Consider the following 15,173-nt stretch of genomic DNA (forward strand, 5'->3'; position numbering starts at 1 on the left):
CTTACCACCAGAGTGTTGGCGTCAATACCAAAAGTCACCCTTCAGCTTGCCTTCATAAATAAAATTTTATTAGAATAGAATAATAAAAACTAGGAGAAATTGCTTTAAAAGGACAAGGGAAATAAGGAAGAGTAATAGAGTCAATTTGACCAAATATGGATGTATATACATGTCTATAAGTATCACAATGAAACCCCTTTATATGATTAATATACACTGATGAAAAAGAGAAAAAGATTATACTAGAATCCAGGTATATCTATTTGCTTGTATATTATCTATGGTTGTTTTCCTATTACAATGGTAAAGCACTTGGGGCACAAAACTAGAAGCTATGGCTTGTGAAGCCTAAAATATTTACTCTCTGGTCCTTTACAGAAAAAGAACGCTTCCCCTGGTCTTTACCATGGATTAAAGCCTTTTCTATAACTGGTCCTATCTATAATTTTGTGAATCCAGCAATAAAAATGGCCACTTGGGGTGATAGTGGCTCAATAGCATAAATATGGCCCTGAGCTTAATCCCCAGAACCTCTACTACAACTGTAGTTGGCCTGTAGAAGGCCAAAAAATATAGAAATGTCCTCAAGAAATGCTTATTCATTCTGGCTCTTGGAAATTACACTATAACTTTTGTTACATATAACATAAAATCTGATTCAAACTATTATAAGCAATTAGGAAATACATTATATTGTTTAAGTAAGAACTTCAGAGTCAGGTTCTAGTACATTAGAATGTTTACCATAATTTTCAGCATTCTTTTCTGTGTGGGGTGGGGTGAGTACTGGGGCTTAAAATCAGGGCTTGGGCACTGGTCCCTTAGCTTTTTCATTGAAGGTTGGCCCTGTATCATTTGAGCCACACCTCTATTTCTGGCATTTTCCTGGTACTTGGGCTAGCTTAGGACCTGATTCTCAGATCTCAGCCTCTTGAGTAGCTAGGATCACAGGTGTGAGCCATTGATGCCTAGCTAATTTTCAGCTATTCTTTTGGCTTAGCTTCATCAATGTGCTGGCCTTTATCCTCCCAAACTAGGAAATCATGATTCATTAGAAATGTCCAGTGGGGGAATAAAACCTTACATAAACTCTAGGCTACATGTCTGAGTGGGCCATTTTTTGACCTCATGTCCATCTGCAAACCAATGATAATGTCCTTAAGAATCCTAGTCCTAGAGGTTAATTATTTTAAAAATCTGCTACAACTGAAAAAAGCACATTTATATATGGAGGAAGAAAGGAGAAATGTACACTCTATGGCATCTAATAGGATCTACCATTTAGGCAAGGTGAAGATTAGGTATCAAAGGGAATATCAAAGGCAGCAGCTAATGTTTTCTTGTATGGTAGTCAAATGGAACTGGCATCCCCTCATGAGACTACTGCTGATAAATGAACTGCTGTAGTTCATTTGGAAAATTATTATTATAGATCAGTATCATATACATGTATATGTGTATATATATATACACATATATATGTATATATATGTGTATATATATATTATATATATATATATATATATATATATATATATATATATATATATATATATATATATATTCTCTTTCAGACCAAGCAGGAAACATCTAGACACAGATAAGGAAGTGAGAGGAAGTAGCGCTATGGCTCAAGTGGTAGAGTGCTAGCCTTGAGCTGAAGAGCTGAGGGACAGTGCCCTGGCTCAGAGGTCAAGCCCCATGACCAACAACAAAAAAAAGGAAGTAAGAGAGGTTGAAATGCTCTCTGGGGAGAACAAATCGCTCAGTTTATTGATGGCTCTAATGCAGTGAGGAAAAGAGGAAGAACTGTTGTGAAGGAAATTGAGCTATCAATAGTAATTGCAAGTGGAAAAAATACCGAGTTTGTGACCACAGACAGAACTTATTCTGTATCTTAGATGTTTTTCTAACTTTATCTCTGATTAAGATAAGATATAAATGGGTCAAAATATTAATCTAAAACATCTCATTAATTAATTCTTACTCCACTCTATCTCCTGCACCTAAAAAATTCTATCAAATGTCAGGTCATTTTTTTTCTTTCTTTTTCTTTTTTGTTTGTTTGTTATGGGGCTTGAACTCTGGGCCTGGGCGCTGTCCCTCAGCTCTTCAGCTCAAGGCTAGCACTCTACCACCTAAGCCATAGCACCACTTCCGGTTTTCTGGTGGTTACACTTGCGGTTTTCTGGTGGTTAATTGGAGATAAGAGTCTCAAGGACTCTTCTGCCCTGGCTGGCTTTGTACTGCGATCCTCAGATCTCAGCCTCCTAAGTAGCTAGGCTTACAGGCTTGAGCCACAGGCACCCAGCTCAGGTTATTTTCTTTATAATTCTTGTAATTCTTAAAAATTTGAGCTGGGATATAGTTCAGTGGCAAAGTGCTTGTCTAGCAAGTGCAATGTCCTGGGTTTAATCCCCAGTACCAAAAGAGAAAAGAAAAAGGTACAGTTAAAAATTATTTGGCTTTTATTTTCTTTTGAATCTGATCTAAAGGCAATTTTGTAGCACATCATGAAGAACTGAAACCCAGCTGACCTATATTGAATAATCTTGAAAACCTTTTCTGTTTTCAAAGACAATATCAAAGCATCCCTCAAATTTCTATTTTATTTATAATTATTTCATCCTTTAGACTCCTACAAAATATCAATTTACATCTCTGTAGCATACAGAGGTTGATGCTTGGGGGAGGTATTAAAGTAAAAGAACTAAGTTCCCTGTCTGATCTGGCACAAATTGAGTAAGCAATAGCCACAAAGGGTTAGATGCAAAGAGGGAGAGTTAGTTCTACACAAACAGGAATACAAAGACAGCATTAGCTATAAAATTCACAAAATTATGGCACAGGGGCAATAACTAATATTATATAAGTCTCCAAGATAGAGATTACTTAACTGAACCACTGGGTGACAAGATAAGTTAGCTAAATATTGTTTCTGATTGCTTTGGTATCCAGGTTTCTAAATGAGATTAATGTTTGAATCAGTAGGCTGTATAAAATGGATTGCCTGCCCCACTACAGTTGCTCTTTATCCGATCTGTTGAAGATCTGAAGAGAACACAAAAATGACTGAATAATAAAGAATTATATTTCTCTTATGGCTTGACTGTCTTCAAGTGGAGGCAATCACACTTTTCTCCCTCACTAGACTGTGCATGTTTGTATTAGACACCTTAATGGTTTTAGATCCCATTGCCAATCTGGTGAAGCTTAAGGACCTCCCTCTCAGAATTAGGTTTTGTCTGTATATTACATATATATATATATATATGTTTACAAAGAAAATTGGCTGCACTGAATTATACTTACTAAAATCTTAGAAACATTATTTACATATTATATAATAAAAGCCATTGGCTGATATAAATACCATACTTTTAAAGTACTAATAGCCATACACAATATTTTGAAATTGTGTTACAACATGAATTTGATGTGGTAATTCCTGTAACGTCTCTTGGTGACAAAGCCACAGGTCCATTTAATACTACTGTAGTTTACTGCCTACAGATAACTGGAATTGTTAAAATATAGTTTAAATCTTAGTTAAATTTAGTTTAACTTTTTATATAAAGATAAAGATATAATGTTTCCTCAATTCATGGTCATAGAATCCTTGAATTCTATATTAGAATACCTGTAGGGTCTTCTTTCATATCATTCTGTCTTTCTCCTACAGTCCATAATATTAGCTAGTAAAGCAGGTCATCAAAAATATTTGCAGAACTCAGTTATCATGAGGATCTGATGAGTCAGAGTTAAGCTATTCTGAACTGAATTTAAGGTGTATTTAAACTCATAGTAAAAGGAGGGAGAATCAGAAGAGTTTAGATGGTAAAAGGCAACAGAAAATTACACTATCTTACCAATATGGTTAATCTGGGCTGTACTGCCTCACCTATTTCTTTATCTTAAACCTTGATAACTATGATCATAATTGCTGGGACCATCTTAACTTCTATATTGAGTAAATGTTTACTTCTAGACTTAGGATAGTTTTCTCATGAAACAAAGTTTGTTCAATAGCAAAAGTTTCAGTAATAAAAAGCTTTACATTGTCTCAAGCTGGACTTTGCAGAATCCAATTCTGAGATGTGCACTAGTGTGCAAGTGATTTATCTGAAGTACTGTCAGGGAAAATCTGTAAAGGAGCAAAGGAGGTAGGAAAGGAAAGGGGATGGACCAAGCAAGGTTATGTTCTTTAGGTCCAGCCTCAGTATGATACCGTAGGATGCTCTGGAGTGAAAGTTGCATTGCAGAAAATGCTGTCTTGGGACAAGTGGTTTTCTGTTAGTCATTGTTTTTGTGCTATCCAGATTAGAGTTTCATTTATCTGTCACTTATGGCTCTCTAATTCTGTGGGAAATTCCTGTGAGATTTTCCCTTAATAAAGTAGAAAGAATAAGTCCTTTAGAAGTATAAGTCCTTTAGAAGTAAAGCATATGAAACTAGGAAATAAGAACACAGATCCAACAAAGGGGCCCCAGAGTATCTAAACAAAGCACTGTTAGTGTCTAGTGCACAAGGAAACAGCCAACAACAGGGATCATGATCATAACAACAGCTTTCTAAGTGCTTATGTTTGTCTTTATAATATAAGCTTTAATCCTGACAACAAACTTATTTGGTAGCTAATATTATGATTTCTATTGTGTCAAATAAGGAACTAGGTTCATCTATGAAAACATCTCTCAAGTGTCTCATGGTACATTTAAGATTTGAATTGTGGGTTATGATTCAACAGTTTGTACTCTAAACATCATGCCACCCACGGTGGCATGATTTCTCAAAATACAAAGAGTAACCGGGCCTGAGTCATCTAGCTTGCTCTCTTATCCTGGGGACTCAGGACAAAATGAAACTATACCTAATACATTTATGCTCAGTAAATAATAGCCATGGTGTTATGAAATGAGGAGAAAACCATAGCTTTAAAAATGTGAATTTTCCTATGAAAGGCTCTCTTGGATTTTTTAGAGTCTTTCTTCTGTTATTCTCAAAAAGAGATCTAAAATCCAAGAAATTATTATTGTCATTGTTTTTAACATCTCTGTTGTTTACTATACAACTTGATTGAATACCATTATAGCAAATAAAAAGACAGAAAAATAGAACAGGAAAGGAAATTGGGAATATAACAGAATATTTCTAAAAAGTTAATGCAAATGACAGAAGCAAATATTCTGAACAAATCCTATTTACTACTTTTCAATGCTTCTTGAGATCTGGTTATTAAATTATTTCTCCCTAAAGAGAGTGCTTTTCAATTTCCCTTAGAATGTCATCAATAAGTAGCTAATATACAATTGCCCTTAAACAATGTAACTTTTTGTGGTGCATTAGAAAATTCAGTAACTTTCATGATTGGACTAGTAATGCAAAATTTTAAAATGATTTTAAAATGATTCTTTAAAATGATTTGTTTGTCGTTACATAAATTCTAGGCACATAAAATACCACATTTTTTTTTTTTTTTTGGTCAGTCGTGGGGCTTGAACTCTGCCTGGGCACTGTCCCTGTGCTCTTTAGTTCAAGGCTAGCGTTCTACCGCTTGAGCCACAGTGCCACTTCCAGTTTTCTGGTGGTTTTTGGAGACAAGAATTTTCAGACCTTCCTCCCTGGGCTGGCTTTGAACTGCGATCCTCAGATCTCAGTCTCTTGAGTAGCTAGGATTACAGGCGTGAGCCACTGGCACCTGGCTTAAATACCACAATTTTAATACAAATTTTTGTTTCTTCAAAACTTGGCTAAATGTGTAGCAAAAGTAGAAATATAGCCTCTAGGGTATATTTCAATGTAGTTCTAGTTCTAAGGGTCCTAGTTGAGGTGCACTGAGTATTCTTGCAACATGATAAGATAATATTATGACAATGTTTTTCCTCAAGCAAATAGAAGATTCATGGGCTGGTAATATGGCTCAGTAGTAGAGTGCATACTAATTATGTATGAGGCCTAGATATAATTTCCAGACTCCTCTCCTTTCAATTTTTAAAAGTTAAAGACTACACATGAGCTTCAGACTATAGTTTGGGAAGTTTTAGAAGACACAAGAGCTCCACATTACACAGTTACAGTGACCAAGGGGGTAACATTCTTTATATTTATTTATGTGTACCCTATCTTTGGGGACAAAATGTAATATACAAATACATTTTAAAGCTGAATAGTACAGGTGGTGCAGGCAGCAACCAATCAGAATAATGATGTAGTAATTCAGAGCAGATCATGCAGCCAATCAGCATGGATACTGGCTGAAACATGGATGAGATCATACCCAAGGAGCCAGATAAATGTAAGTACTGTACAAAGTCAATGTGAATCTTAACTTTGCCCATGACACTCATATTTCTTAAATATACTACAACCTTCCAATAGTTCCTTAGGTTGTGGAACAAGCCTTTAAAATGGGACTTGGGGGAACAGTCTAGATCTAAACTATAATAATTAACTTTCTCTAAGTCACACAGTTAATATGTGCCTGGGTTGGGACTCAAACATAGGTAGTCCTCAAGTACTACTTATGATATTGTTTTTTTTCCCTCAATATGCTATTACTAGTTCAAATCCATCCTCTTAATTGGCTAAATGATATAGTAATAACAATATTTTCTAATACTTACAATACATCTGAAAAGTGATAATAATCCCAGACCAACATCTTGTCTCCAGTGTAGTTGAGTTTATCATATTTCTGATCTAAATTGTTTAAAACAAGCTGAAAGCAGTTCAGGAGGGCTAAAACAATAAAATAATATTACCTTATTCTCTTGTCTTCTACTTTTTTCAAATATTCATCTCTCTTTAGGACTCCTAGGATCATTTCCTTCTCATGATCTAATAAAAATGACAGATTGATGAACTCCGAGTTCGTAGACATGATACTTCAGCAGCAGCTCTGAAGAGCAGTGGTTGAATCTTCCAGAAGATAAATTGATCTGTATAAATGTTAAGGTTTCCAATGCAAACCCCAAGTCACTTAGATTTTATGTTAAAAGTGGTTTTTATAAGGTGTCTGCAGAATTGCTGACAATGGCTAGGTATTCTTTCAGGCTAAACAGAAAATAGGCTTTCTTGGGAGTGCATTCCAACAAAGTCATTATTGTTTTAACTGAAAAAGGTCTTGGAATTCTTTGCTGTGGTGTACAGTCAAGCAGCAGTTGGGTTTCACTAATGATGCTCAACTTCAATCATTCAAATCTCCAGAGGAGGAATCACATTCCCTGAGAGTGAATGCAGAAAACACTGAAAGGTAGAAAAAGCAAAAGAGAGAAAAAACTAATTAGGCGATTTTTCCCACCTCACTTATAAAACTACCTAGCTTTTTTTTTTTTTAATACTGAAGCACCTAATTTAGAAAAAAACCCCAAAATTTAAATCAGTAAACATGTACTTACTAAGTACTTGTTTTATGTTTTTCTTACTACAAAGTGATACTTACTTGAAGTGAGTCCAGATTCTCTGGGTAAATCTTATTTCCTCCATTATAATTAAATACAGCTGCCAGCCAGATTCCATCACCTCTCTAGCAATTGAAGGGTCATCATTTTGGAACCCTCTATCTCTCCTTCCCTACAGCATAAATGTAAATGCTAGCGAATCAATTATGAAGTAGTGGCATAGGTATCAACTTACACCCCTAAAAATGCTAAATGTAAAAAGTTACAGAAAAATTCATACAGAATGACCATAATATATGAAAGATATAACTTGTAAAATATATTTATGAATACTTATTGTATATGTATTGCATAATTCATGGAAGACTTAGGTCATGATTGCCTATAGGGGAACAGAGAGCCATATAATCAGAGAGGAGAACATAAGGGCTTCATATATGTGGGGTAATAATTTACTCTTAAAAAGGTGTTTATATCCCATGATTTATGTTGTTGTTTCTGAATTATTTTAGGTATTATAGACAACAGTACCTTGTCACCTGAAGTTTTACTTTGTAGTTTCAGTTCCCTACAATCAACTTTCATCTAAAAATATTAAATAGAAACCCCAGAAAAAAAACTTGTAAGTTTTAAATTACTTATCCTTCTAAGTAATGTGATAAAATCTTGTGGCATTCTATTTTATCCTATATGGAACTTCTGCCTCTGTTCAGTGTATCCACACTATACAGACTACCCACCAATTACTCATTTTATAGCCATCTTATTTTTGCATAGTACTTGTGCATTCAAGCAACCAAATTGCCCCCAAATGCAAAAGTATTGATATATATCATATATTATATATATATATATATGTCACTAGAACATAAAACATCAGAATATACATAAATTCTGGCGGTGACACTGCAGCACAGTACACATAGGAATATTATAATAGTTTGGTAATATCCAGAGTTTCCGATAGCTATTGAACATCATCCTCCACAGATAAGGCAGGACTACTGTAATGCAAACAGAAATGTTTAAAGTATCCTCTTATCAATATAAGAAACTCATTTGACCTCTCATTCTTATTTTTTGAGCATATTCCATTGGTTTGGTGTCTGGATTCTCTCTCTGTAGAGCCTCTTTTTTTTCTGTTGGTTGTGAGACTTGAACTCAGGGCCTGAGCACTGTTCCTGAGCTCTTTTTCTCAAGGCTGGTGCTCTACTGCTTTGAGTGACAGCACCACTTCAAGTTTTCTAGTGGTTAACTGGAGATGAGAGTCTCATGGACTTTCCTGTTGGGGCTTGCTTCAAACCCGATCCTGAGGTCTTAGTCTCTTGAGTAACTAGAGTTACAGGCATGAGCCAGCCACCAGTGCCTGCCTTTCTGTACAGCTTCTTGAGAACAGTGATTCTTAGGGTGATCTATCAGCTTTTGTGATTGGGCTTCATACCAAGAAATTTTCCCTCAGCTTCCCTTTAGCAAAATGAATTACAGGCCTAAAGTCAGCCTGATCCCCAAACCCTCAGGAGACCTAAAAGGACAGAATATTATCTACAGCCTCCCTGACTTTCCAAATCCCCTGTGAGTTTGTTCTGTATCATGTGCACCAAATCAGAACTTTACAGAAATAATGAAAAACTGAACTGCTTCCTACAGACTCAGTGGTAGCCCCCTTTAGGGAAAGTGCCCAGGTCACTGTCACTGTAGTCCACCTGGATTCCCTCCAAGTCTTTTCTTCCATCTCTAAAGCCTCATAGGCAGTAGGGATCAGAGGGTTTCAAGGTTAAAATGATCAGGAAGCAATAATGTTTAAAGCAAAAGGAGTACTGCAGACAATTTAATGGCTTGGTTTTGGCATCACTGTCAGTTGCTTCCTCTCCTAAGATAAAAAACACAATTGTTTTTTCCAGCCCTTGCATTGTCTCATCTGGTTTTATAATGAAATGGGAAAAATAATTAAAAACTCAGAGACTGAAGGTGTTATCATTATGAACCAGGTTCACATAAGACCTATGTATAAAATGTGAGATTTAGAATATCTTACAGGATAGTCTACAGATATTCTACAGGATATTCTACAGGATCACATTTAGAAACTACTCAAGGAGTTGAGAGCTATAAAGATATTTGAACCAAAGCCAATGGTTATCCATGTTCTCAGCTGTAAATATAGGCCTTTATAAGATCTTTACACTGAGGAGAATAAAGGAAGGGAAGTGACAACACAGGCAGTACATAAAAGTGATAGAGAAGTTGGGAGTGGTGGCCCACACTTGTAATCCAAGCATTCAGGAAGTCAGGGCATAAAGATTGTGAGTTAAAGGCCAGGCTTGGCTATGTAGTAAACAACAACAACAACAACAAAACCCCCTGACTCCAAACGAATAAGGGTTAGGGATGCACTTTGGGTGATCTCAAGCAGCATGGAAAAAAAAAGAGAAAGTAAGAAATGGAGGCAGAGAAGGAGACAAGGAAGGAGGGAGGGAAGGAAGGAAGGAAGGAAGGAAGGAAAGAGGAAAGGAGAAAAGGAAGTTAGGAAAAAAGGAAAGAAGGAGAAAGACAAGATGAGAATCCAAACAAAAGTATAATAATTAAAATTGTACTATGGGAGTTTAACAAATAAGCTCTAAAAGGATTTTTTGCTCGACTGTACCTGGGCTAGTATGTAAGTGAGTGGCCAGGAAGATCAGAAATAGCAAAACCTTTTTCAAGAAAATAAGGATGTTTTCTCCAGAAAGCACTATTGAGCTGTGATTATAATTTTGTAAGACAGAATTGAATTGATGACAATACAATCCTTCAGGATAAACACTGGATAGCCGAAAGAAAACTGTGTCTGGAAATAGTTAAGTAGATAAATCACTAGGTACCTATGCAGACTGTGGTCAGAGAAGGAGTACCTAGGCCCTCCAAATGAAAGCAGCTTAGTTTCCTGATACACATGTTCCATGTTGAATGATGAAGCTTTCTTCTTACAAAATTTCATGTCATTAATCACTAAAATCATACAACTAATTCTTGTTCCAGATTCATTCCAAGAGTGAAACTTTTAGTCCTGCCTACAGACCACTTTGTTTGATTTAGAGTACAGCCATGTTTCAACTATTGCTGATCATATGCCAAACAAATTAAATTACTGAGTCCTTTGCACTGAGGACTGATCTGGATTGCAATTAATCTATCTAAACATGCTCCATCCTTTGATTGCTCTTCAGCTTGTACATTGCGCTGCTTGGAGGACCCTTTACCCACTAGACACTTTAATCAAGTGCAAAACAAAATGAGTAGACCTCATTCTCTCAAATGGGCACAGTAAACATTAGTCCAATTAGGAGGAAGAAATCCATTTTTATTTTATTCTTCAACTTCTTGCCATATATATGTGTGCATATATATGTATACATGTATATATACACATAAGTATATCTGTATATATACACATACATATACATATACGTATATATGTATATATATGCATATATATGTATATATGCATATATATACATACTTTTATTTGGCACCGGCTTGAACTCAGGTCCTAGGCTCTGTCCCTAAGCTTTTATGCTTGTGGTCAAGGCTAGCACTCTAACACTTGAGCCACAGCTTCAGTTAGGCCTTTCTGGTGATTAATTGGAGTTAAGAGTCTTACAGTTGGGGCTGGGAAGGTGGCTCAGTGGTAGAGTGCTTGCCTTGTATGCATGAGGTCCTGGGTTTGATTCCTCAGCACCACATAAGCAGAAAAAGCTGGAAGTGGTGCTCTGGCTCAGGTGGTAAAGTGCTAGCCTTGAGCTGAAGAGTTGAGGGATAGCGCCCAGGCCCAGAGTTCAGGCCCCACACTGGCAAAAAAAAAAAAAAAAAAGAGTCTTACAGATTTTCCTGTCCAGGCTGGCTTTGAAAGGTGATCCTCAGATCTCAACCTCCTAAGTAGCTAGGATTACAGGCATAAACCATTGGTGCCTAGCACTGTATATACTGTGTATGTGAACTCTGACCTCTTTGAGTAGTAGTAGCCTTGCTGAACTGGGCTAAGCTGTTTGCAAAAATGACACAGTTTATATGTTTTTCTGCTGTCTTTGTGCATTATATATGTTCATCATCAAACATAATACAAAAAATATTCTCACAGTATCACACAGAGAAGTAAGATTTAAAATGTATCTGTTTTCAGTAATGCATATTTAAAACAATAGGGCTCAACATTTGAGTCAGAAGAAAGAGTAGATACTAGATACTTACTAGATACTTGAAATGGAGCTTTATAAATGAAAAGGTTTATGGGAGTGCTCTTCTGAAATGAATACAAATAAAGCTAATCTTTTGTTGAATGTTAATGTGTGACAAAGGCAGAGTTAGACGGATTTTCAGCATATGTTTAGAAGGCAAGGTAAATGGAATGTGCACAGTTCACTTGAGGAGAACTTTCAAATAGATAAGCAGTCATCCTGCAAGGAAGTGGTAATTGGAGTACCACAAGAATCAGCAAGACTCTTAGAAAAGTAAAAACTTCCACTGAAGTGCTGTGGAGAGAGAAAAGAAAAAAGCCACGCTTTTATTATGAAAGACTCAGGGCAAATGGTGCTGTGCCTCAAGTGGTAGAGTACTCGCCTTGTGTTGAAGAGCTCAGGGACAGCGCCCAGGCCCAGAGTTCAAGCCCTACAACTGACAAAAAAAAAAATAATAATAAAGACTCCAGGCAGATGCTATGGAATTTCAGGCATTTAATTTAAATGAATCCATTTCTTTTTTATGTGGGCAACTCTGATACATTATATGTGAGTGAAATAGCTGAGATTTAAAAAAAACAAACTTCACAGTGATACTGATTCTCCAAGCAAAAAGAATGTTAACTACCAGTGTTAATCACCTTTGGATTTGTTTTGTTTGAAACAGGATGTCACTATGTATCCCAAGCAGGCCTCCAATTTGAGATCCTCCTGCTTAACCTTCTGAGTGCCAGGATTGTAGGCACAAGCCACCGTAGCTGGTCCCCTTAATCTTGTATTGATGCTTCAAGAGCAGAATTCTTATTATGTCCCAAAACTAATAACTAATCCTATAACCTCTCATGAAATAAATTCTATCACTTCTGTTTTGCAGATCAGTAAACTAAAGCATATAAAAGCTAAATGATTTTCCCCCCAGGGTAAACCAATTGGCAACCTAGAGTTGTCAGCCTGTAACTACCACATTTGACTGCCCCTCCACGACTCCACAGAATTATCAATAGTATGCCACAAGAGGTTATTACATATTTTATAACACTTTAAAAGTTCTGTAGTATAATTAAACATAAGGATGGGGCTGGGAATATAGCTCAGTGATATAGAACTTTCCTAGCACGTGCAAGGTCCTGGGCTCAATCTATAGTAAGCAATATTTTTTTTGTTGGTCATGGCGTTTGAACTCTGGGCCTGGGCGCTGTCCCTCAGCTCTTCAGCTCAAGGCAAGTGCCCTACCACTTGAGCCACAGGGCCACTTCTGGCTCAATCTATAGTACTTCATACAGGAAAAAAATAAGTGAAATACACAGGTTCTTATGTAAGCTTTAAACGGTACAAAGAGAAGGTAGCAGAGTTCTAAACTATTAAGAGATACTAATACAAAAGTTATTATTAAACATGAATAAAGAGGTACAAATTAGTGAAAAGGTAGCACAGTTGATAGAAATTCTATGAAACTCACATCAGACATCAAATGCAAAGCCAAAAAGCCATTATTATATACATGATTTTGTTTTGGAATGTACATTTATGGCTCCATTATTAGGCGTGTCTGATTTTCTTTTCCTTGTGGCCTATGGCAGTAATGAGAGTTAAAATTGCATTTATTTAAAAGTGTCTGGCCCTGTTGTGAGGTAAAGAGGAATGAGATTGGAGGTGGTCAGATGCTCTTTGACTCCTGTGAACATGGTGGGACTAGAAGCTAGGTTGGTGGAAGAGGAATTGATGGTTGAGGTTAGAGGAATGCTGATGGCGTCAATAGACCTGGGAGCCTTGAGTAATGATGAATGGCCTAGAGAATGTAAGACACCTTAACTAAAAGTCATTGAAAGGAAGCCAACAAGTGAGATGTTTGGGAACAAGGTCACAGTCAGTGACATTTTCAGATAACAGCACAGACTGTGTGAGCATGAGAACCAAGGAGAAAGGTAGACATTGAAGAATCAGGTAAAAACATCCCCAGGAATATGCCATAGACCAGTTGGGTGCCGGTGGCTCACACCTGTAATCCTAGCTAATCCGGAGGCTGAGATCTGAGGATTGCAGTGCAAAGCCAGCCCAGGCAGGTAAGTCCCTGAGACTCATCTCCAATAAACCACCAGAAAACCAGAAGTGGTGCTGTATCTCAAGTGGTAGAGTGCTTGCCTTGAGCTGAAGAGCTGAGGGACAGCATCCAGGCCCAGAGTTCAAGTTCCACAACCAACAACAACAACAAAAAGATGCCTTAGACATTACATAACTTGATCCACATGATTCTTTTTTTTTTTTTTTTTTTTGGGTGCGGTCATGGGGCCTGAACTCTGGGCCTGGGTGCTGTCCCTCAACTCTTCAGCTCAAGGCTAGCACTCTACCACTTGAGCCACAGCACCACTTCCGGCTTTTTTCTTTTTGCTTATGTGGTGCTGAGGAATCGAACCCAGGGCCTCAGGCATGCAAGGCAAGCGCTCTACCACTGAGCCACCTTCCCAGACCTCGGCTTTTTTCTTTTTGCTTATGTGGTGCTGAGGAATTGAACCCAGGACCTCTGGCATGTAAGGCATGCGCTCTACCACTGAGCCACCTTCCCAGCCCTTGATCCACATGATTCTGAGCTAGGAACTCTGGCTCAAATTTAGGAATAAAATATGTTAAGCATGGTATCTTGAAGATATGTCTGGATCTCTTCATACCTTGGTTATAGGGAAAGCACCTGAATCATTCCTAAGAAATGGTAAATACTCAGAAATTGTGAGCAGTTACTATCATTTGTAGCAGTACGGGCCTACCTTTCACATTTGAAGATACAGGTCAATATTTTGCCTAGTAGTATCAGTTTTTACTGAATTTAATCTTGTTATTTAGGGACTTACTCTGTGTATCTAAGAGGAATGAACACTGAGTTAAATCTTATTGTGTTTAAGTACAATGCTAAACATATGATTATTAATCCCAAGAACAATGGGAGTTAGGCAGGAATTCACTTGAAAAAATCAGTAGCTGTTTGGTGTTCTGTGTCTAACTAATTTAGCGACAACCTTCTTTGTGTTCAGAGTTCAGTCTCTGTAATAGCCAGTGTAGATACGGTAGCTGAGAATGGTTTGAAATAAGTTATATTCTTCCTTTCTTACATGGCTAATGAAAACAGAACATATTAATCTTTTTTACCATTTCACTGACTAATAAACTACTTTGTAGTTAAGGGTAGTAACTTCCTTTGTGTTAGTGTCTCAGTTGTGTTAGTCTTTGTTTTAGTCTCTCAGTAACCTGAGCTTATGAAATGAAAAATTTAGGCATTTGTAGGCACAGAGTTCTCTGGATATTCATTGTCTTCTGGAAGTTGAATAAATACTTATTTGCACTTGGCTTTTACTACTTCATTTGAAAATTCATCCATGATATTTTTTGTTATATCATAACATTTTAATGAGTAGTCACTGATTAGGATTTTTCTCGTGTTAAATATAAAACACAAGAGATCAGAATGAAACAGGTACATGGCTTCTTTTATATTAAAAGGAACAATAACATCATGATTACTTAAAATATTCTGGCATATTTTGAAACCAAATATTAGAATTATGCA

General features: G+C 36.8%; 1 protein-coding gene across 6 annotated transcripts in view; it reads right to left on the reverse strand.

Moving 5' to 3' along the window:
* Positions 1 to 15,173, reverse strand: part of Sytl5 (synaptotagmin like 5) — a 189,734-nt gene that overhangs the window by 89,887 nt on the left and 84,674 nt on the right. For all 6 annotated transcript variants that reach the window (XM_070040644.1, XM_070040643.1, XM_070040645.1 and 3 more), the window contains one exon: positions 6,762 to 7,245. In XM_070040644.1, the coding sequence (XP_069896745.1) occupies positions 6,762 to 6,880 (119 nt within the window). In that variant the 5' untranslated portion in view covers positions 6,881 to 7,245. The remainder of the gene's footprint in view (positions 1 to 6,761; positions 7,246 to 15,173) is intronic.

Source organism: Dipodomys merriami, unplaced genomic scaffold, assembly GCF_024711535.1.
Source record: "Dipodomys merriami isolate MVZ:Mamm:240054 unplaced genomic scaffold, mDipMer1.0.p SCAF_3, whole genome shotgun sequence".
Taxonomy (NCBI): Eukaryota; Metazoa; Chordata; class Mammalia; order Rodentia; family Heteromyidae; genus Dipodomys; species Dipodomys merriami.